Source organism: Heliconius melpomene, chromosome 10 (assembly GCF_056956725.1).
Source record: "Heliconius melpomene rosina isolate 202511_hmr_F chromosome 10, ASM5695672v1, whole genome shotgun sequence".
NCBI lineage: Eukaryota > Metazoa > Arthropoda > Insecta > Lepidoptera > Nymphalidae > Heliconius > Heliconius melpomene.
The window spans coordinates 8260305-8282284 of record NC_140398.1 but is presented as its reverse complement, the minus strand read 5'-3'; the positions used below and the strand labels follow the sequence as shown (position 1 = coordinate 8282284).

The 21980-nt window shown below is 30.2% G+C and overlaps 1 protein-coding gene across 3 annotated transcripts; it reads left to right on the top strand.

The window, feature by feature from the left end:
- Positions 1-4534: 4534 nt before the first annotated feature.
- On the top strand, positions 4535-21903 carry LOC146535424 (epidermal retinol dehydrogenase 2-like). Of its 3 annotated transcripts, XM_085192213.1 has the most exons (8): positions 4535-4675; positions 5610-5676; positions 15956-16115; positions 16951-17102; positions 18328-18505; positions 19413-19598; positions 19814-19996; positions 20669-21903. In XM_085192213.1, the coding sequence occupies exons 2-8, from the start codon at positions 5618-5620 to the stop codon at positions 20741-20743; spliced, it is 993 nt and encodes a 330-aa protein (XP_085048339.1). In that variant the 5' UTR covers positions 4535-4675; positions 5610-5617; the 3' UTR covers positions 20744-21903. The 3 variants fall into 3 exon arrangements, with proteins under 3 accessions (XP_085048339.1, XP_085048340.1, XP_085048341.1); XM_085192214.1 differs by lacking the exons at positions 4535-4675; positions 5610-5676 and adding an exon at positions 10367-10547; XM_085192215.1 differs by lacking the exons at positions 4535-4675; positions 5610-5676 and adding an exon at positions 15228-15373.
- Positions 21904-21980: the final 77 nt, after the last annotated feature.

Genomic DNA, 21980 nt, shown 5'->3' with positions numbered 1-21980 from the left:
ATTTATTTACCTATTTAAATTTAATTAATTTTATTATTCATTCCCCCGAGTCGAATCGAACCCATCGCTTTTACGTCAGACACAGTGCGTGTTGCGTCATTAATCATATAAAAACTATTTCAGAGATAGTAATTATAATTATGTCTCAACAATAAATAATGGTAGACATTATAATATGCAACTTCGTTCTTCGAAGTCTACTTGAAAAGAACTACTTGCAAAATACTAAAACCGGTAAGTTTCCGCCCAATCTCGCTGTTTGTTTCGACAGCCGCAAACATATCAGTGAGAAATGCATATTTCTAAAAAACAATGACGCAAATCTATATTGGGCAAGCTATGGCATCGGCGTACGTTTGCCAGATGTGTCTTAGCTTATAGTGGAAGCGTTGGACACTTAAAAAAATATAGAATATAGATATAAGCGACAGGAAAAAACCTTTAGATAGTTTGTGGGTTGGATCCCCCACTCGGGAATGATTATATTTAAATAATTTCCATTTCCACACTATGCTAGACTAATGTCTGGAAAATTGGACTAAAAGCGAGAGGTTCTAATAAGAGTGAAAATATCACTGTTGTCTCTTACAAGCCTTACTATACCTACTTTATTTTTAGATTTTTCAGAAATCATACTGAAATTTAGAGAAATACTAAACACCATATAAGGAAGACCGTTTGAGATGTAACATGTTCTATAACATTTTAAATGAACTAACAGTTACTGAAAATAGTGGAATCAACCAAAAGATATATTCAGCTTTAGAATACAATTGTTTTAAGTACCTATAAATTACATTTAAATATTTCCCAAATTAATCTAGTTAATTAATTTCTACAGTCGTTATGTGTGTTAGCTTTAGATTGTTATACAATAAAGAGTTAGTGAAGTTGACATATGGAACATAATTGTAATTATCTCGCTTATCGCACATAATAAAATTATTAATAAAATTTAAATCGTAAAAACTTACTTAACAAAAAAATAAAATAATCTATCTATGAATATAAAAACTTCATATTAACGTTCCATAAATGTTAAGCAAAGTCAATTCTCTAGAGAGTCCACGCGTGTTTAAGACGAAGACCTTGGACTAGAAAGCAGTTTTGGCTTAACTGACGGCGTCACCTTCTCTTTCAAGGTTGCACGGAATTTTTATGAAATGTTACTGACCTTTGTCATTAGGGCTATTGGTAAAGGTTGCTCAAAGTTTTATGTACGTTGATTAGAGTGGCACTGTTTTTGTTTTTGCTTCCTAATTGTATAAGTGATTAAAATTAATATTCTTAAATCAGGCCATTGCGTTACAGCGTGAGATGCATACAGCATGCACAACGGTTGTGGGTTCGATTCCCACTCGGGGAAATGTTATTATTATGATTTCCTCTATAAGACAGCGAGAAAATCGAAGCGATGATTTCCGCCACTCAACAAAAAATATTTCGAAAATTGGGTGGATAGTAGGGAACAGATTGTTTTAAGCAAAGTTCACTATACCTACCTATATGCGGATACAGGAAATAAGTAAATTAACAAAAAATATATAGGTATGTTATGTTGTTTAAAATTTTGTTCAACTTTTGAGGAAAATGTATTATGTTGTGAAGATTCTAGAATTAATGGTTCTTAAATATAAATAAGTAGCTATATCCTAGCAAAACGATAACTATCGCTATGAAATTTTGTATATTAGTTATAGTTTTTTCCTCCTTTAAAACATATTACCAACAGAAATACATTACCTATTAAATATGGTGTATTGTACATAATGCTCGGATAGACAGAAGTTTTTTTTTATAAAGATGGTTTCATTTAAGTTTCCCTTTTTAATTCTTATACAAATAAGTTAAAAAAACATGTTTAAAATAAAATACATATATGTTTATTTTCATTAAACAGACATTATAAATAAACATATTCATGCTAAACATAGTATAAGAAGTATCATTCTTAAAGTTTTTCCTGATATTAGTTCAATAGTGTAGTGTAGTAAAACAAATTTAGAGATTAATCAAGATTCTTATTAATTTGGTCTTGGTCTTTAATTATAATAGGTACATGTAGCTACTCGTATACATAGCACATAGCTATATGCATAGGTATAAGGAAATCAAATAAAATTTTCCTTTAGAAACTACAGAAATTATATTTTATACACAATTCCCCACACAATAGAAAAGTATGAGAGAAAATCTTTTAATAATTTATTATTTTATTTAACAAACATATTGTAATATGGCTAACGCTTTCATAACCAACACGTATTTGAGAATAACGCAACTATTGCAGTGGTAAAATTTAAGAGATCTTGTCGTTAAATATTTAATTTCATTTAGTTGGCCTTGAACGCGTTTAACCTGCATATTTTTAATTGAGTCTTTTCTGTAATAATAACGGTGTAAGGATAACTGGCTCCGTCATTGTGACAATTTTCTACGCAGGCAGAGCGAACCTAGTGTTAAGATACTCCATTCCCCATTTTCTGCCGAATTCTGGGGGCATTGCTTGTTGAGTGGCAGAACTCAACGGCGCGTTTTTTACCTTGACAGCAAAGCGAAGAAATAGAAATATAAAATTTAATAAATATTTCATCTCCTCAAGTGGGGATCGAACCCATAACCAGTCACACTTTGTGACCCTTTAGTTTCATATAAAAAAATGTTTGGTAAAGAATAGAACACACAAAGAACAATTTAAGTACTTTTTTACCCGTTTAAATGAATTATCACATAACGAATTAGAATTTGCAGCATAAGTATTCTGAAATTCAAGCTTAGCTTAGTCAGGGCCCATTCCTCTGATACCTCACCTGAAGCTTTAATATTAATTTTTGCCCTCCTTTCAAGACTTTTTTAGGAGTTAACCACAAATGTTTAGTTTCAGATTTTTCCTGAACTAGCCAAATTTCATAATTCTAGGTTAACCGGAAGTACCCTATTTAATTTTGATTCCCTTTTCCCTTACTTTTAATAATATATAATTTTTTATGAAATAAGTTTAAATATTTTCATAAAAAAAAACAACGGTAAGGCCGACTTAATTACGTTAATCGAAAGTAGGAAGAAGGAATAAACATTGAAGTTTATAAACTGTATACAGGTATATATAAGTACTAGTACATGAACTCATTTCCGCGTTGATATAAAATGATACAAAATTAAAATAATTTAATTGTTTAATATGTAAAGGCAAATTGTGTATAAAGTTGCATATGATTAAATGCATATTGCATTTTAAACAAAACAAAATTATTTATTGTTCGTAATAATTTATTATACCTAAGTACTTACACTATTTTAATATACAGTTGTTTTAATATCAAGTTCCACCATGTTTAATTTTTAAGATATCTACTGAATTAAGTATAATTATATGAGAATTATAATTGTAAGGGAATTCATATGCTTTTATCCTTTTGTATGAGATATGCTTATATGTAAAAGCACTATATATTTTGTAGGTAGGTACTAATATATACTAACACATAGTTTTAACAAATCAAAACTTACGTCTCCCTTCGTTATAATCTGTAGCGAAATATTCTGATTAAGATAAGATTACAGTATGTAAATATAATAAGGCATTCCACTGTCTTATATTTCCATATACAATACGCATACTCATGCTGTCTATTTATCTCGTAAGACGCTAATATATTCATAACTGCTACTTGGTGTAATTATATTGAGATCGTGTAGAATTAAATCTGATTGATATCAGATTTAATTCTACACGATGAAGGATAAAAATATTTCAAGTATACATTACAAATTATAATACACACCTACTTTCTAGAATATGCCTTAAGTTAACAATTAACTTTTTAATAAAATCCATTAAACTATATAAAACACACTGTAAGTGTAGATAAAATGAGTTCAAGGAGATAAATTTGCATCAGAAACAAAAGTGAATTGGTAACATCCTTTCTGTTTGCCATGGCTTTGGCTATTGAGTATTAAATTCATTAATATTTGGCTTAATATAAATTTAACATTATTGTCGTCGATATAATTTTTATCAAAACTTACAACATGTAAGTAAATCACATCACTGCGTTGATCTTTCAACTACATATGTAGTAAGTACCTATTTCTTAGAGCAACTTATTAAATAGTAGAATTACTGAAATTGAAAACAAAAACTACAATTACTTGACACAGAATAACAATTAATGGCGTTAATATAATTATCATTGTCGTTAAATGGTGACACATTATCATATAATATTTTTATGTAGAGACTAATATATCTATTTAAAGTAAACAATTAAGATATCCGATAAAAACACTTTTACAACAACATGTGTTTATAATAAAGTCAATAAACTCCTTGTTCTTGTAACATCTTTAATTTTTTTTACCGATCAAGGTCACTATCAAGTGTTGAAATTTTATTTTTACATTTTAATTTGGATGATAAACAAATATTTTTTTTTCAATATCCTTCTTATTCTTTTAAGATATCTATCTATATACATAATTAAAATATGTGTAATGTTATTGAGATAAACTAAAACCGGTCATTTGCCAGCCCTCGGCCGTACGACCCAATTCCTGAACGCATCGCGACGCCAGTCATTCGCGGTCTGTCGCTGGTTGCACGCGGGAACTAGTGCGATTTCCCGCCATTTTTAATTAAACTGTTGACTGTGATATTGGATAACTAAATTAGGTATGTTTTCATTATTTTCACTATAATATGTCTTAAATAGATTTAAAATGAAGTATTAAAATTAATATGTGTGTACTTTTCGTTAAGTCTATATTTAGATTTAGGTGCAACTGATTCCAAAAAATATTTAGATTTCCATGTTTTGCTTTTTAAGAGTATTAATAAAAAATAAAAAAACCTGTATTTATTTGTGATTTCATTAAAGTATTTTTTTTATATTAATCGGTACCGTTTATATTAACATAAGTGTATGTAAGTATAGAAAATTAACAATCTTTAATCAGCATATTTAAATATTTATTTATTTTTGATAAGCATTTCAACGCAATAAAATCTACTTTAACATAAAAAAAGTCATTGTCATTATATGCGATTTCTTGTCTTCGAAGTTGGCATCAATAACGTTCATATGTTAGTTCCATCGCGTTACAATTAATATTTTATTATTAAAGTGAAATTTAGTAAAATTTAAAGAATGCATCTGGTTCTTAAATCTAACTATACTCAAAATAAATTTCTGGAACTAAAATATGTTAGTAAGTCATTAATCTATCATTGCCCTGTGTGGAAATCGAACAAAGAAATACGACGCACATTTAGACGTATATTCAATGTATATTATTCATTCGTTTTATATTCAGCTTCTCGCTGTATCCCACATATAACATGGGTCGGCAGATAGAACTATGTAATCTTCGTTCTCTATTTTCCGCTGGAATTTGAGCTTTGAGCTGGATTTTGCGTGTTAAGTAGTAGAACTCTCTTTCACTTTATTTTATAAACTACTGATTAAAAAAAAACTACGGAATTAAAAATAAAAAACACCCCTGGGTCTAAATCAAGTCCACTACTAACTCGTTTACAGTCAGACCAGTTCAACGATGTAATTTTTATCATGTTCATATTTCAATATGAAAATTTATATTAATTTCAGATAAAAAAATGGCGTCTGTTGAGACCAACGTCCAAAAAAATGGCGATATACTAGCAAAGGCACCTTGGTGAGTTTTATATTCTTTATTGAATTTCAATTAACTTGTTTCTATGTGGAATTTAAGCAATGAACATGTTTATTTACTTCAGCTTCACACTGTGTCGCACAAAGCAAGGTAGTCAAAGGGAACCTTGGAACCAAGTGGAAAATATCTAGAGTCTTTGCCTCGTTACCAGAGCGAGGAAATGAAAATATGAAATATATAATGAAATACAGTCCAACAGTGGACGTTGAAAGGCTGATGGATGGATGGATGGATGGATAATGAAATATAATTTCTTCGAGGGGGAATCAAACCCACAACCTGTCTCACTTGCTTACAGTCGTACGCATGTGCCGCTGCGCCACGATTGGCCTCGAATACTTATTTGTTTAGAGCAAATGGTTTAATTATGTACTTATAATTATATATTAATCCTATTTACATCAATTATGCATTTAGCTTACGGCACGTATTTTTTTAAGGAAAATTATTAGTACATTTTCGTTAGTAATTATTTTGTACAAATAAAATGCAATTCTTATAAAATGTATAATTTTTCATCATTCATCATTCATCAGACAAAGAAAATAAAACTTTTTTCTTTATGTTGACACAAAGTTAAAAATTCTCGTAGCGCGGATATCAATGTAATTGTGTGGTGGTGTGATTGCAAGCTATATGAAAAATTATGCTAATAATATCCTTATATACACATAAAGCTAATAGAAAAATATTTCTAGTGGACAAAGAAGTATGCGTTAATTAAATATGAGTTTTCGGTTTTTTTAGTAGGTAGTTGTTTTTACTTCATTTCTTTAAGCTTTTCTTCTACATAATGCTTACGTATCTTTAGACATTAATATAATTGTAATGACACAATATTCGTCATCTGTTGCTAATATACTGTTTCTCCATTTTTAGCCAAGGCTAAAAGTGTCAGACATCGAAAGTTATTAATTATTAAAATATTTCCGTATTTTTTTAAGGAAGTAGGGATAAGAGGGTAATTTGTAAAACTTAGTTTACTATTGTTGTTGTAAAATATTTAAATAATGTTATCTATACTAATCTTATAAAACTGAAGTGTTTGTTTGGTTGGACGTGCTAATCTCTGGAAATACTGGTTCAAATTAATAATATTTGTAACCCAATATACCTGTGGTCGGAGTTAATTAAATACTACTCTTAGTTGAAATGGGGCGAAGCCGCGAATAAAAGCTACTAAAAGTATATTAATGCATTTCTTTTGAAATTTTGCCGCTATATAAAAGTTAATAATTAAATAAATATGTTAGTAAATAGATACCATTGAGACTTGAGTCAATGTATAAAATTGTATAAACAATAAAGTAATAAATATATATTTTTCAATTCTCAGCTCAGCTCTATAAATAAGAATAGTTTCAAGACTATAAACACGACAGTATTCACTACTTTATTGTGTTTTATATTGTTCGCCATGCGATTAAATTAGAAAAACGACAAAAAATAATGTATGAAAAACATTACATAAATATCATATTACTAAATCTTTTTCCATATTTCATCTGTGATTTAAGCTGCTAGTCGGGAAAAAGCATGATGCTACTTCTTTTATACCCGACGAAACTGCGCGATGCAAAGGAGTAGTATGTTTATCTTGTCTGTAATGAAAGGTATGTTTAGAATACAATACCTTTCTTATGGTGACGCTTAAGTCAAATCCTATCTGATCTGCGTGGAAGTTTAAAAATAACCTTGAAATATATGGTCCAGGACAGGAGTCAATGTCAAACAATACACGTAAAACGTATAAGGTTAATCGCGTGCGCGTGAGTCGGATGCGTGTCGCTTGTGTAACGAGACGTGCGTAGTCACGCAAACTGTCATTAAGAGCTTTTACAATGCGGGTACTATGGACGACCTTGATATGAGCTTAGATATTTTAGATAGGATACAATCCAGCAGAGATAATCCAGTAATCTATGCCATTACTAATATTAGAAAGCTAAATATGTTAGTTTGGTTAAACGTGCTATTCTCAGGAAATGGCTCGAATTGAATTTTTTTTTTTTATTGAGGAATTTATGTATGTATATATTATGTACATACATACATACATATGTATATGCCATGTATCACACACAACTATTACTTTTTTTTTGACCACGGAGGCCGCAAGGTACATAAATGTTAATATTATGTTAATATTCTTTTAATTGTGGACTGTGTGTATGTGGTATCAAAGGAACAAGCCATAGCACGCTCTATATTTAATTATATTTATATAAATCTTGGACCGATAGCTGCGAAAGAGTAAAGTAAAGATAATGATTTAATATATATTAAATTCTTCCTATGGCATAGTGGTCAAAGCGATTGGATGTTTTCCAAGATTCAAATCTCGCTACGTAAACTTTTTATGCGGTTTTAAAAAAGTAATATTGGTACAATTTGTTTACAAAATCATAGTAAGTTCAATAACCAACCCATGTTGATCTACCATTTTTGAGGAAACTTGTTAAAATACTCAATTAAAACAATTCACATTACATAATTAACATATGATACCTATTACCGACATAAATTAATACCATAATTACATTTAACCGTAATAAAATAACCATAAAAGTGTTGAATAAACAATAACTATTGTAGTGGCGTAACTGCAACTGATTGCCGTAACTTACCGAAGGTCACGTGTTCATTCACTTCTTGCATATAAAAGGATAGATATAGAAGACATTTTATGTAGAGCCACTGTTGTTCAGGTTAGAGAATGTTTAAGTCGTGGAGCCTAACGCCGCAATAATAAAATAACGCAACCAGAAGGCGGGGAAATGAAACTAATACGTAACCTAAGGAATTGAACTTACAACAAGACCGCCAGATTCCGCCACTCAATAAGCCTCCAGAATTCGGCGGAAAGTGGGGAACGGAGTGTCTTAACACTTCGTTCCCTCTGCCTATCCTGCTGCGTGCGGGATACAGCGTGAAGCAGAATCTGAATCTGGAAAATTCTTCTTCGTCGTTTCGCTCTTGACAGAGCGGTCGTGGCCGTCGTCATTTCAAATGTGCAAGTTCGAATTTTCGGAAGATGAACTCATGTCGTCGTGTCGATTCTGACTTCAGTCCAAGACTCTACAAGCATCCTTCTTCAGCATCACATGTCGAGAGCATCTGTCTTGTTCTCACTTTTCCGAAGCGCCCACAATTAATATTAGGACCTAGCAATAAAATAAGAACGAATTATGTATGTTAGCGTTGAACGTAATATGTTTAGCTCATTCATACAAGTCTCTAATGATCTGTTACGCCGTCGCTTACGCCACAGTACATCTATAATCTTAACAGTGCGATTACACCGATGCATTGAGAAATGTAAGGAATACTGCATGTAGATTGTGGGTATACCACAAACCACATTACAAGGCTTTATTTGTATAAAGAAAAATATACTTGTCGTTCACTCGCAATATCAGATTGTATTCTTATGTTAATATTGACATTTCTAAATAGAAAAAAATACGATATGATGTGTAATATTAAACGTTTTTATAAAAAAATAATGGTATTTTTTTAATGTCAAGGATGCACATTCTACTTTTATTATTTTCATGCATTTATTTATATAATATTCTAAGATTTGTATTTGGTTATCAAATAAGTATTTATTATCATCTTTTTCATTTTTTTATTCTTCTACTTAATTTTAAATCATAATATACACTGCTGTATTTTGTGTTTTAAAATTCTTAATTTAATTTAAAATAATTCCTGTCCTATCTGATAGCATTACTTTATTCTATTTATTTTCTTCAAAATCGATGGGAACCAAATTGAAAACAAAATAACCATATGATTATTATTACTGCTAAAATGATAATGATACAAAAGATATTTAAAAAAGTACTTGTTTTCATAAAAACATTGCCTATTTACTCGTTTGTATGCAACATCGAAATGGCAAGAAAAAACAGCGTTGTTTAACAGTAGTAAATTAAATTAACATACTTAAACGTGATTCTCTATATTTAGGTTCACGCTATAACCATGACTGACAACTCCTTAGTTTCTGGCCATTTTCGTCACTTTATTTTACCATTGCCGCACTTATGTACCTCTATCCACTTACCTCTACTTTGGATTTAAAAAATAAAAATAATATAAAAAATAACAAAAAATAAAAATATTATAAATATTTCCTTAAATAAGTGTATGAAACCATAACCTTTGGTTGTAGTAGCACAATAACCTGCCATGATAGCGTCATGGCATGAATACTAATCATATTTTATGAATCAACCATTTTTAAAGATTCTTAATTATAATTATCTTTAATAATAGAGTTAGCAGGATTTTAATAATTCATTTTAATAACAGGATTACTGACAGCGGTCAGTATTAATTAAAAGCACTTAGCACGGAAAGGTTAATGAATGTTAGTTAAGTGTTGTTTGTCCAGATTTGTTTGTGCAGACTGGTATATATGCGAGTGTACCAAATTTTAATTGAGTTTGTAAATATATCATCCAACAAAATAAAATGATTATCCCATATTAAAGTCAGCAATGTATTGCTTAAAATTGACTATTTTTTTTATAAAAAAGCAAGACGTACATGAATAAACACTAATTCTTACTATACATATCGATATTAGCGGAATTAGGGAAGGATACACACGCAGGACGCCTGCAGTTTTACGAAACTTCCTCCAATTATGCAACTGCACCTGCAACATGCATTAGTGAAAGTCTGGCTTAGACGCCGCACGCTTCTTGAGTCTACAACGTTATAGTTGTATATATCAAATAGTGTGTTTTCAATAGGTCTCAGGTATTTAAACTTAAGCTTAGTGTTATGTGGTTCAACGTGTCCATGGTACAATCTGGCAAGAAGAAAGTTCTGTGTTTTGAGTAAGTACAAATTTCTAGAAAACAATAAATGTTTATTAAATAATTTTTATGTTTTTTTTTTGTTTTTTTGAAAGTATATTTAAAAATGTCGTGGAATGAAAAATGTCTTGTGAACTTTACATTTGGAATATATATTAATTAAGGAAACGTTATGTTAAAACACTAGATTCTTAATCTTCCGAGCAATTAAAAAGTACGAAGATACCTACTAAAAGATCTTAGAGAAAATCAAATTTGCAATTGTAATATAACGAACAAAGTCCAAGAAAAACATGAGTTCTTCACATTCAATGCATTCAAAAACGATGCTGTATTAATTAAACAATAGAATAGAAAATCTGTATAGCATCTGTATAGCTGTACCTATAGATATTGTATCTATGGAAAATGTTATATTGCGTGATTTTCTAGTATTGATTGCTACTGGATAATTGATTTAAGAGGGAAATCACATATTTTATATTGCAATTGATTAAGAAAATTCTTTGAAACATTTCATAATTGCAGGTCTCACTCATGGGTACCTAATCTCTAAATGAGAGTGAGTAATACCTGGAATTGTATTTTAACAAAATATAATGAGCATAACTCAATTTTATTAATTATATTTTTATTTCATAATTTATGTGCTTTTATTACATTTTTATGCCGACTTTTAATGTTTAACGTTTTCCCAATTTTGCTGTACGCCGAATTCTGGAGGCATTGCGTGTTGAGCGGCGGAATTCAACGCCGTGTTTTGCATCGACACTAGCAAAGGACTAAAAATTTAATAAGCATTTCATTTAATCGAGTTGGAATCGAACCCACAACCAGTCGCGTTTACAGTCACATACTTGTCTTACTGCGCCACGACTGGCCTCATATATATTTACTCGTTTTATTACAGGCATTCAATTATATTAAAGCTGTTAACTAAACGGCTTACGTAACTTTATCCCTAAAGAAAGCTACAGGGCTTACGTGAGCAGTAAAGTGGTTATGTTAGACAACATAGACAGACCTTTTAAAGCATAATTATATTTTAATCTCAAAATAACGCATTCGGTTATATTTATAATTGAATTCGTTTATTAGTAACTTGTCCTGGTTAGTTACTCTTGCTAATTCGCTTTGCCCATTACACGTTTACAGGGACGGCAAAGAGGACATGGAGTTAAGACACTCCGTTCTCTCCTCTCCGCTAATTTTAAGACCACTGCACAACGATGGTATTTAATATGTAACAAAATAATGTTAAATGTGGCAGTTTCATGAAAATACGGATATTGTATTTCATCTATTAACAATATATAACAATGCTTGTACAATTTAATAAATTACATAGTTATTTCTAGAAGTCTTACATTTAAATATCACAATGTAATATATATAATATTTTTAACCGACTTCTGTAAGAAAAGGAAGTTATTTAGTTTGTTATACATACCTATGACTCACGCATATATTTTTTACCATATATTCACGCACTCATATAGTACGAGATCAGAATAAAATACCTACTTTGTTCTCGTTGATCTTGTACTCGTCGTCTTGTATTTCGAATTTGAACTCATAAGTTGTACGTACCTACATCGTAAGTCGTATTCATCTTTTAATTTAGTTAGCATTCATCTGTTTGCAAGTGCATGCATTTATATGCATTCATCTGTTAACAAATAGTAAGTGCATGCATACATATGCATTCCTCTGTTAAAAAAATAGTAAGTACATGCATACATATGCATACGTACATATGAAATTGCATAACGTCACCGTTTCACTGTACCTCTACTCGTATACGCCTATCGTAATATGTGTGTCAATGTGAAGGTGAGTGCAATACGCGGTCGTGGGCCAACAGATTTGCTAGAAACGTTTTAATTTTATTAATAAAATAATTTTTAACTAATTCTAAAGTTTGTTTGTTTCTATTTTCATGGCCATAATAAGCGTAATCGTTCAAGACAACCGAGAGCAATCATAAGAACCAGTTCAACCAGATTTGGCTAAAGTGTGTACTGGTTTATCAGATTGTGACACACAAGTCACAACCTGATGAACCAGTTATTTAACTCTTGATATTCTTTACCGTCCACACGTTTCTTTACCGTGTACATTTCCAGTTTTCCTCTATATCACGACTACAAACGAATTTGTAATCTTTCTAAGAGATATTAGATTGTTTAATCTGTTTTTGACATTTTTACAATACTACGACAATATTATTTTATTATTATATTATACCTGAGAATTCGACCACATGGACAAATTCTAAGTGCCCTAGATAAATCTGACCGCAGGTTCAATGGGTTACATGTAAAGGATTGACGTCATATAACAACAATTGCGATCGGCTTAAGCGTTCCGTGCTATCCAACACAGAAAAAAATCTATTCTAATCAGCAGTTGTTACAGTTAGCGCGTTCAACTAAACAAACTATATTTATATATTTTATTTATATTTAGCTTCACGCGTAGTTAGCTTCACGGTAGTCAGGGAAAACGGTACGGTTGGTCTCGGTCTCTACGGTCTCTGCACGTCTCTTTCACCTCGTTCACTGTCACCAAGTTCTTCATAGATACCCCCCGGAGTTCTCATGCTTTTTACGTTGCCTTCATGCCTTCCTCCATTATCTTTGATACTGTTTTCGAAGGTCAACCGCGGTCTCCCCTTACCTCTCTTACCACTTTATAATAATTGTTTTATAATATAAGTACTTACAGATAAAAGCATTTTAATCACTTAACTCGACGTAATTTATATCAAGATCGCAATTATGCAGGGAAAAACTCAATCCATTTATGACGTAGATGCAGTTATAGAATTATATTTTTTTATAGAATATATAAAAAATCAAGCAATATAATAAATAACATGTAATGATTTTTTATACTGTATTCAAACGAATTGTATTCTATAGAATGTTAGATTTGCCAGACTAGCCTAACCTGGTTATCATGGATTAGGTTATTGGAAGTAGTAAACATATGTATGTATACTTTTTAAGTATATACATAAATACATCCAAATCGAACCTATAATCTTTGAAATAGCATACTTGACTACGCAGTCAGAGCACTGATTGGCCAGTCAATATGACTAAAATGTACATTACCAATAATGACTTAATGATCGTTTGGAACAGACTTTAAAATTTATTTTTTAATCCGTCAAAAAATATAATTGACAGAAATTAAACTTGGTGCTAAAAGTCCAGTTGAGGAGATTAGGATACAATATATAATAATGAACTGAGTTGAAGCTATAGTGGTGCAACGGCGAAGCATCTGATTACAAGCGCGATGGTTATGAGCTCGATTCTCACTCGTAGCAAAGAACTATTTTCGTTTCCTCGCTCTGCTAGCAAGATAAAGCGCGGCGTTAACTTCCGCACCCCAACACGCAATGGCTCTAAGATTTGGTGGTGCGTGACCCAGCGAGTGTCTTACACAACGTTCAATCTGCTTACACAGAGTTCAGTTTGGTACTGGAATTATTATTTGATTTGGTTATAAAGTATCACTAAATGTTTGCAAGAATTATTACATAATAACAAGTAATTCTATTTAAGGACATCCGACCTTGTCTTTAATTGGCAGAAAAATTCATATATAATTTATGCTCAACAACCCGGAACAAAATTAATTGTTGGCCACGTAGTAGTGGACAATGAACTTAGATTATATGAATATTGAATGTACATACAAACTTTGGTATCTATAATAGTATTTTTAAATACAATTTAACTAAAAATAAATAAGTTAGACTTTCCGAGAAATAGATTTTTATTTTAAATTTTTCGCTTTGGGTAATCGAAAGTGGGGAATTGAAAGTGGGGAACGCAGTATCTTAACACTGCCTACCCTAATAGCTGAAATAAAAAAGTTGGATAAATTTTTAATTTCTCATTTCTAAGAGTCAAATATATAAATGGAAATAGATAAACTCAGAATATCTATTTTAGTGTCTCATGCCTTGCGTATACTTATAACAGAAATTTTGATTACCCATATATTTTAAGTCTAAACAGCGTTGTAATTGTTAAACAAAAAGTTTATTATCTAATCATATACCGCAGACACCATTTGGCTCATTGTGAGTAGTATCGCGTCTAACAATCCTACGCATGACGCGTACAAAGTATCGTATTATTTAATATCATTTGAAGTCTATATATTTATGATATAATAATAAAACATTTGTATCGCTTTGTTCTATGGTATAGTTCTAAGAAAATATTGCTAGTAACCAGAACAGCAAAATATATATATAAAATATATTAGATATATGCTTTTTTTTAGTTTCACTCCGTTATTTATGTTAACTGACGTTTTTTTAACCGACTTCTATAAGAAAAGGAAGTCAATTCAACTGTTTTTTTTATGTTTGTTACCTCATAACTTTTGACTGGGTGAACCGATTTTGATATTTTTTTTTTTTATTTGAAGAAAATAATTATACAAAGATTTTATAATTTTGAAGTCGTAGTCAGACTAATGCTACAACACCTTTACTACAATATCTAATTACTAAACCTGTTTGTTTTACTTGACACTGACTTCAAAATTATAAAATCTTTGTATAATTATTTTTCTCTTTTTAGTTCGTTGTTAGAAGTCGGTTTTTCTTTTCAATAAAAATTTATTTACTATATCTTTCATGTGCAGAATCGTATTTTCTATGCTTTTATTATATAAAAAGATAACAATTGTACAAAGATTTGTAACAACTGTCATTCGACATAGTACAGTGAGTGGATGATTTAAAGCAATTTGCTACGTGCCTATTAAGTTGATTGGTGCAGTAGAGGACTGGACAGGAAAATTTTATAGAAAATATCGTTGTGAGCATGACATGAACTAATTGCATTATTTATTTCAATCTTATTGTACATATATAAGCACGGTTTTGTCTGCGTGTATATTTTACTTAAAGAAAGACTGGAGTTACTGTGCAATTCGCAAAAAATCAGAAATGCCAACTTCAAGGCGGCCACAACTCATCGCCCATTCTAGTAAAAGTTGCAATATTATCTTTCTAATATTATGCATAAATCAGGAGACTAATTATTACTTAACATTGTTGATATTATGCCATGTCTACGAACGAAAGGTTATCTGGTGTCAATAAGTTAAATGTAGTGCTTTACATCATAAACTTTATAAGTTTAATATCGTTAAATATACGAAAGTGGCGAACGGAATGTTTTAACACTAGGTTCCCTCTGCCTACTGTGGCCATATCAGTCGTTGACCCGACTCAAGTATTATACGTTTTTTAATACACAATATTGTAATTTACTGCGAGAATTCCAAAATTAGAGAGCAAGATAAAAAATATCATATTAAGTATTTAATATACATAAATTATTTAAAATTACATGTTTCATTATTATATTTTTATTTAAATTGCATTTTTTCTACAGGACCGACGAACAAGGCATCGGTATGAAGATTTATCAAGGAGCAATGTTGGCACTCGAAGTTATCGTTCTCTTCGTGAAAATGTATGCGACATGGATGTACTATATTTACAAGTTCTTCGTGCCTCCCGAACCTAAGAGCGTTAAAGGAGAGATAATATTGGTATGTATAATTTTTCTATACATCACCTATATGAAATACTAATTTAATTATAATCTAAAAGACCCTTTTCAATGATACTCTCCAAATTCTAATCTATATATTGCTCATATGGTGCAGAAATGACTTGATGAATATTAGAAAAAATTAAAATATTAAATATTTAATTTGCTTGAATGGGAATAGAACCCTAACCTATGACGCTTACAGTCACACGGTTGTGCCCCTGTGCCTCGACTGGCCTCTAAAAAGATTATTTATTAAAATGTATGTAAGTAATTATAATTAGCTGTAAATACTAGATCCATACGTAGCGAGCATTCTTGGCCTTTTGTGTAGACTTGACCTATTTCTATAGATAGTATAAACTACCTTTTGCAAATAAAGTTTATAGTCTGAACATACTTTCATAGAATTTCATTAAAAATATTTATTAAATTAAAATGTAATAATATAAATATTTGAAAATATTCATCTTCAACTTTTGACCACACCGTTTATAAGCTGTGACGTTGATTTAGAAAAAAATACTATTTCTTTTTTTAGTCACTTTTTTAGTCTTCACGGTTTATCTCGCATACAGCAAGGCGTTATTATTCACTTCAGTGGAGATGAACCAACAACCATTGGATTTGCTATGGTGGTGATTACTTACCATTAGGTTCTTTTATTACCATTAGGTATTTTTATTAAGAAATACTATATCTTAATGTTTTGTGTCACCAGTATGGAGAACATTAATATTTTTAATACTTGGTATTCTCCGTGAGTGGATTTCAAACTCACAAACATGCAGTTTTAATTTTTATTTTCCTGCTAATTATATTTTTTTTCTCAGATAACAGGTGCCGGACACGGTATGGGCCGAGAAATGGCACTAAGGTTCGCGAAGCTGGGGGGCGTTGTAGTATGTGTTGATATCAACCCAACTGGTAATCAAGAGACAGTTGAATTAATTAAAGAGGCCAAAGGAAAAGCGCATAGTTACCAGTAAGTAACTTCCTTATTTAGGAAACATAAAAATTGAATATAGTAGGATTTAAACCCGCTGTTCTTCGACCTCTGACCACTAAGCTAACGTTCTCATCAAGCTACGTCGAAGTTCTTACACGCTTGTTACAGCTTATGTATGTTATTAACATCAATGTAGGGTGATTTTTACAAATTTCCACTTCTTAAAAATAATTGCTTAGAATTAGCGTTTGGCAAGAGAGTTATTAAATATTTTTCACACTATGTTTAGGAAACGTATAAAAACATTATCGTAGCGGAATTTAAAGAAAACTAACACAAAATGTTAATGATAGTTAACAATCGCCAAAATACAATATGAAAACTACATTTAAATCGGTTAAACCGTTGTTGAGATTAGCGTGCACAAACGCACAAATAAACAGAAAATTTATTAAAAATCATTGGTTTAGGAAGAATAGATTTTCGATTCGACTTATATTAATAATATAGATGTAGTGGGTGCAACAAACAAAAAAAAACTAGAAAAGTTTGTATATGAAAATCTAATGGTGATTTTCTTCGCCATTTCTGTGACAATTTGTGAAACCCACGAAGATAAATACAGTATATATTGTTTATTACTGTATTATTTAGGCAGTTTAAGATTAAACAACAACTAGTGAAAGCAAGGCAGTTAATGTAAATACTTAAATATAATGATCTATACATTTAATAATAATACGATCTTTTAATTGACTCGGATATCCTAATTTATAGGATGTGAAAATCCTTTATTGTCTTGACCTGAATAGTTTTATATAGCTATGCATTAATTTTTTATTAACTTTTATTGAATCATTAAGTTTTCTTCCGTGAAATAACTAGAATTTATCATGGTACTTGTCTGTCCACATACAAAAATGAAGAAATCTAATGTTTTTAGTTAGTTTTTACGCTTCTAGTGTTTAACTGTTGTTTGTGTTTGTTTGTTTAATTGTTGTGTTGTTCTTAAGAGAATCTTGATCTTGAGATACTTTCCCTGTTCACCACCCAATTTTTAAGGCAATGCGTGTTGAGTGGCGGGAGCGTAACCAGAGCAAGGAAATGAAAATAATTCATTTCGTCGAGAAGGAATCACTACTTCCTCGAGTGGGGATCGAACCCACAAACGTCGCGTTACAGTCACACTCTTGTGCCGCTTGGCCACGACGACCCCATTAATATATTTCAAACATAATTACATTATTATTTAAAATATTAGGTGCGACGTAACAAGTCGAACATCCATCAACGAAATGGCCGATAAAATACGCAAAGAGGTTGGCGATGTGTCCATTTTGATTAACAACGCCGGCATCATGCCTTGCAAGCCGTTGTTACAGACTGGGGAGAAGGAAATACGGACAGCATTTGAAGTTAACTGCTTGGCTCATTTATGGGTAAATTATGTAATTTAATTAATTAACTTAATTATATTTTTTTTATTTATTTATTCTAAGAATGCATTAACAGGTATTTATCTAGTTTCTCTACACAAGTTTAAGAATATGTTTTATAAAAGTACTTGTCATTAAAAGTACGCCCACAGACTACAAATACTAAATGTCTTATGAATGACGCATTACAAATTATTTTTATGTAGCATAAAAATATACGGATTATTTTTAAATTTTTCAATTAAGTAATTTAATTTATTTAGGTATATTTTTTACTTGCACATACATAAAAGTATATCTATTACTATTTACTGAAAATATATGAAACATTAAGGGCAAAATGGTGAGAAAAACATGTTTTGGAAATATCGAGAGAATGAGTGATGAAAGAATAGTAAAAAAGATTCATGAACAGAGAGTGAAGCTTAACTCAAAAAATAACGGCTACAATTATATTGAAGTTTAATATCTTATTTTATATATATTTTTATATTAAATAATTATGCACAATGCTTATAACTTTTATTAACCACTACTTAGTATTATAATCCCCTATAAAATATTTATACTGCTTGATATCGACCATAAAAAACATATCGAATGATCTGGAAAATTTCAGTTTAATTCTATGTAAATGGCGTTTATAAAATAAATAGCTAGCTATAAAACATAATTAAAAGATCTAATTAAGGTAGAAAAATGCAACCGTGTCTAATACAATTGTAGACTTTAGGCATCCTGTTAGTTGCTATACTAATTTATTTGGTTGTTATCGATGAATTAATATATTAGAGATGGATGAAACACATAATAGGTGCATAACAGGTGTATAATTTAAACTTTAAATTTTACCTTCAACAGAGATTTGAATTCGCACCCATTTTTCATAATTAAATAAATTACCTTTTAGACCCTACAAGCCTTCCTCCCGGCGATGATGGAAAGAAACCATGGTCACATAGTAGCCATGTCCTCAATGGCGGGTGTGATCGGTCTCCGTAACTTAGTACCGTATTGTGGTACTAAATTCGCAGTAAGAGGCATAATGGAGGCCATACACGAGGAACTGAGGGAGGACCCGAGAGATTTTAGTGGAGTAAGTACTTCTTGTTTTGGTATTAGTTTTAACACTTATAATATTCACCAGCTGCAACTAAAAATACAATGACTGACAAAAAAATATTTCACACGAAAATTGGACGGAAAATGGAGTACTGTCTAGTCCGTTAGATCTTATTAGGGCGTTCAACCAAACAAAAATCCGTAATTTTATAGTGTTAGTGTAGATTTCTAATTAATTTTTTTTTTTAGATTAAACTAACCTGCATATGTCCATACATCGTGGACACCGGCCTTTGCAAGAATCCCAAAATAAAATTCCCGTCTCTAATGAAGATCCTTTCCCCCCAAGAAGCCGTCGAAAACATCGTAGATGCGGTCAGAAGGGAATACACAGAAATTACAATACCTAGCAACCTTTATTATATAAATCAGGTAAGATCATTGAAAATGCTTTTTATCATAAGTGGAATCAAACAAAATTTTATGTAAAAAATAATTTTATCGAACAACATTCTTTAAAATCGCTTTTTTTTGTTTTTATAAGCCGATTGAAATACTTGATGTTAAGGGAAGGTTGGCAAAACAGAAAGGTGACAAATGTAAATAAATCGTTTAGGCGATTTCGGAAAGATAAAAATCATTATTTTTGGGAACCCACAACTGTCGATATAATCAGTACTCAGATCAGTGTCGATATAGTTAGACTCTACGCAGCTGCGAAACAAAGGTCTTCTAAACTCAAAAAATACAATATGAAATTCACTTATATGTCTAATAATAGAACAATTAATAGTTTTGTTTAGTTTTTTTATGAATTTTAAATATAGTACTTACCCGATTTAAAGACAATTGTGAATAATTTCATTGTTCTAGTAATCTAGAATATATTAGTAGACGTTTATACAAATAGATTCAAATTGAAAATGAAACTGAAAACCATTTAATAGAAAATTAGTCTACATTCAATTTAAATTACGATACAGTTGGAAAGATTACCTTGTATTCAAAAAGTATGTTTTTTTAAAGTCAGTTCTAATACAAAATCGAACTCACTACCACATTATTTATACACTGATAAAATGACGTCAATTTATGACTTTACAGATGTTCAGAATATTTCCTCGAGCGGTGCCTCTTCATATAAAAGACTTCCTCGATTCTGGATTGGAAGCACAATAGTTTATTAATAATTAACTTTTGGGACCAAATATTATCTATTTTGTACTATTATAAATACGACATGTTAATAATCAAAATTGAAATAAAGTTTACATTATACCCATGTAAATAATAAATTATATTCAAAATATTTTTGTACACCATATTTATATCTGTTGTTTTTAAATAAACTTTCTAAGCGTTTTCATGAACTTGAAGCATTTATGTATGTTATTATAGCATTTATATATGAATTGAAAATGTAAATAAATAGCCTTCTTTGTAAAAAAATATATGAATACCCTAACTTCTTTACTAAGTAGGTAAGTTATCTTGCCATGACAATTATTGAATTATTAAATGAGACACAATTAAATGAAATAAATAATGAAAATTGAAAAAAAAAATGTATTGGAAATTAAATTATTGTATATTGTATCACAGAATATCGTTATAGTTTTGTTAATGTTTTCTAATTTACCTTTTTATTTTTGTATTTTACTTAAAGATTTATACAAAAAGTGCAATAAATAAATGAATTAATTCAAAAATTTAATTAATATTGTATATCAACGATTAAAGTGATATGTATTATTAATGTATATAAATTACATTTTAAGGTTATTAGGTTAAAAGGTGACAGTTGTGTGTTACGAAAAATATTTTTGATAATATTGCAAAATAAGGGAAAATTAATAAAAAATTGCAATAGTGTCAATAATTCTTTTTTTATTTTAACTTTTGTATACATTTTTATCTTGTGCCTGTATTTTGAGTAGACAGTTGTATAGATAATATGTATACTTTCAATGACCATGGATGTGTGCCATATGTCATTTTATATAAGACAATTACTAGTGCATTTTTTTTTAAATTTAATACTAGAAGAAATTACTGAAATATAATGGAAAAGTCGTTTTTGAAGATTTTTATTATATTAGCATTATTAAAGTGACATTTTAATATTTGTACAAAATTATATTTTCTAATATTTAATAAAAAAATTATAATGAGTAATCTCCTAGTATCTCCGCCATTTATTTAGTCGAGGACATCACAATATTTTTCTTACGTTTTATACAATTTCTATATAAACATAGTAACTCTATTTAATTAGGTAAGGGTTGTACGAGAGTCAACATTTGTATTTGTGATGAGTGGAATAAATAATTAATATAATATTTTTGTTTTTTTATAATAAATATAAATATGAGACCGTCGTGGCGCAGCGGCACAAGGGCAAAAGACAATGAGGCGC

Coding starts and splice junctions, on each gene's coding strand:
- LOC146535424 (XM_085192213.1), top strand. CDS start 5,618: ATGGCGTCTGTTGAGACCAACGTCCAAAAAAATGGCGATATACTAGCA. Junction 5,677..15,955: donor ATACTAGCAAAGGCACCTTG/GTGAGTTTTATA, acceptor TTTTTTCTACAG/GACCGACGAACAAGGCATCG. Junction 19,997..20,668: donor ACCTTTATTATATAAATCAG/GTAAGATCATTG, acceptor ATGACTTTACAG/ATGTTCAGAATATTTCCTCG.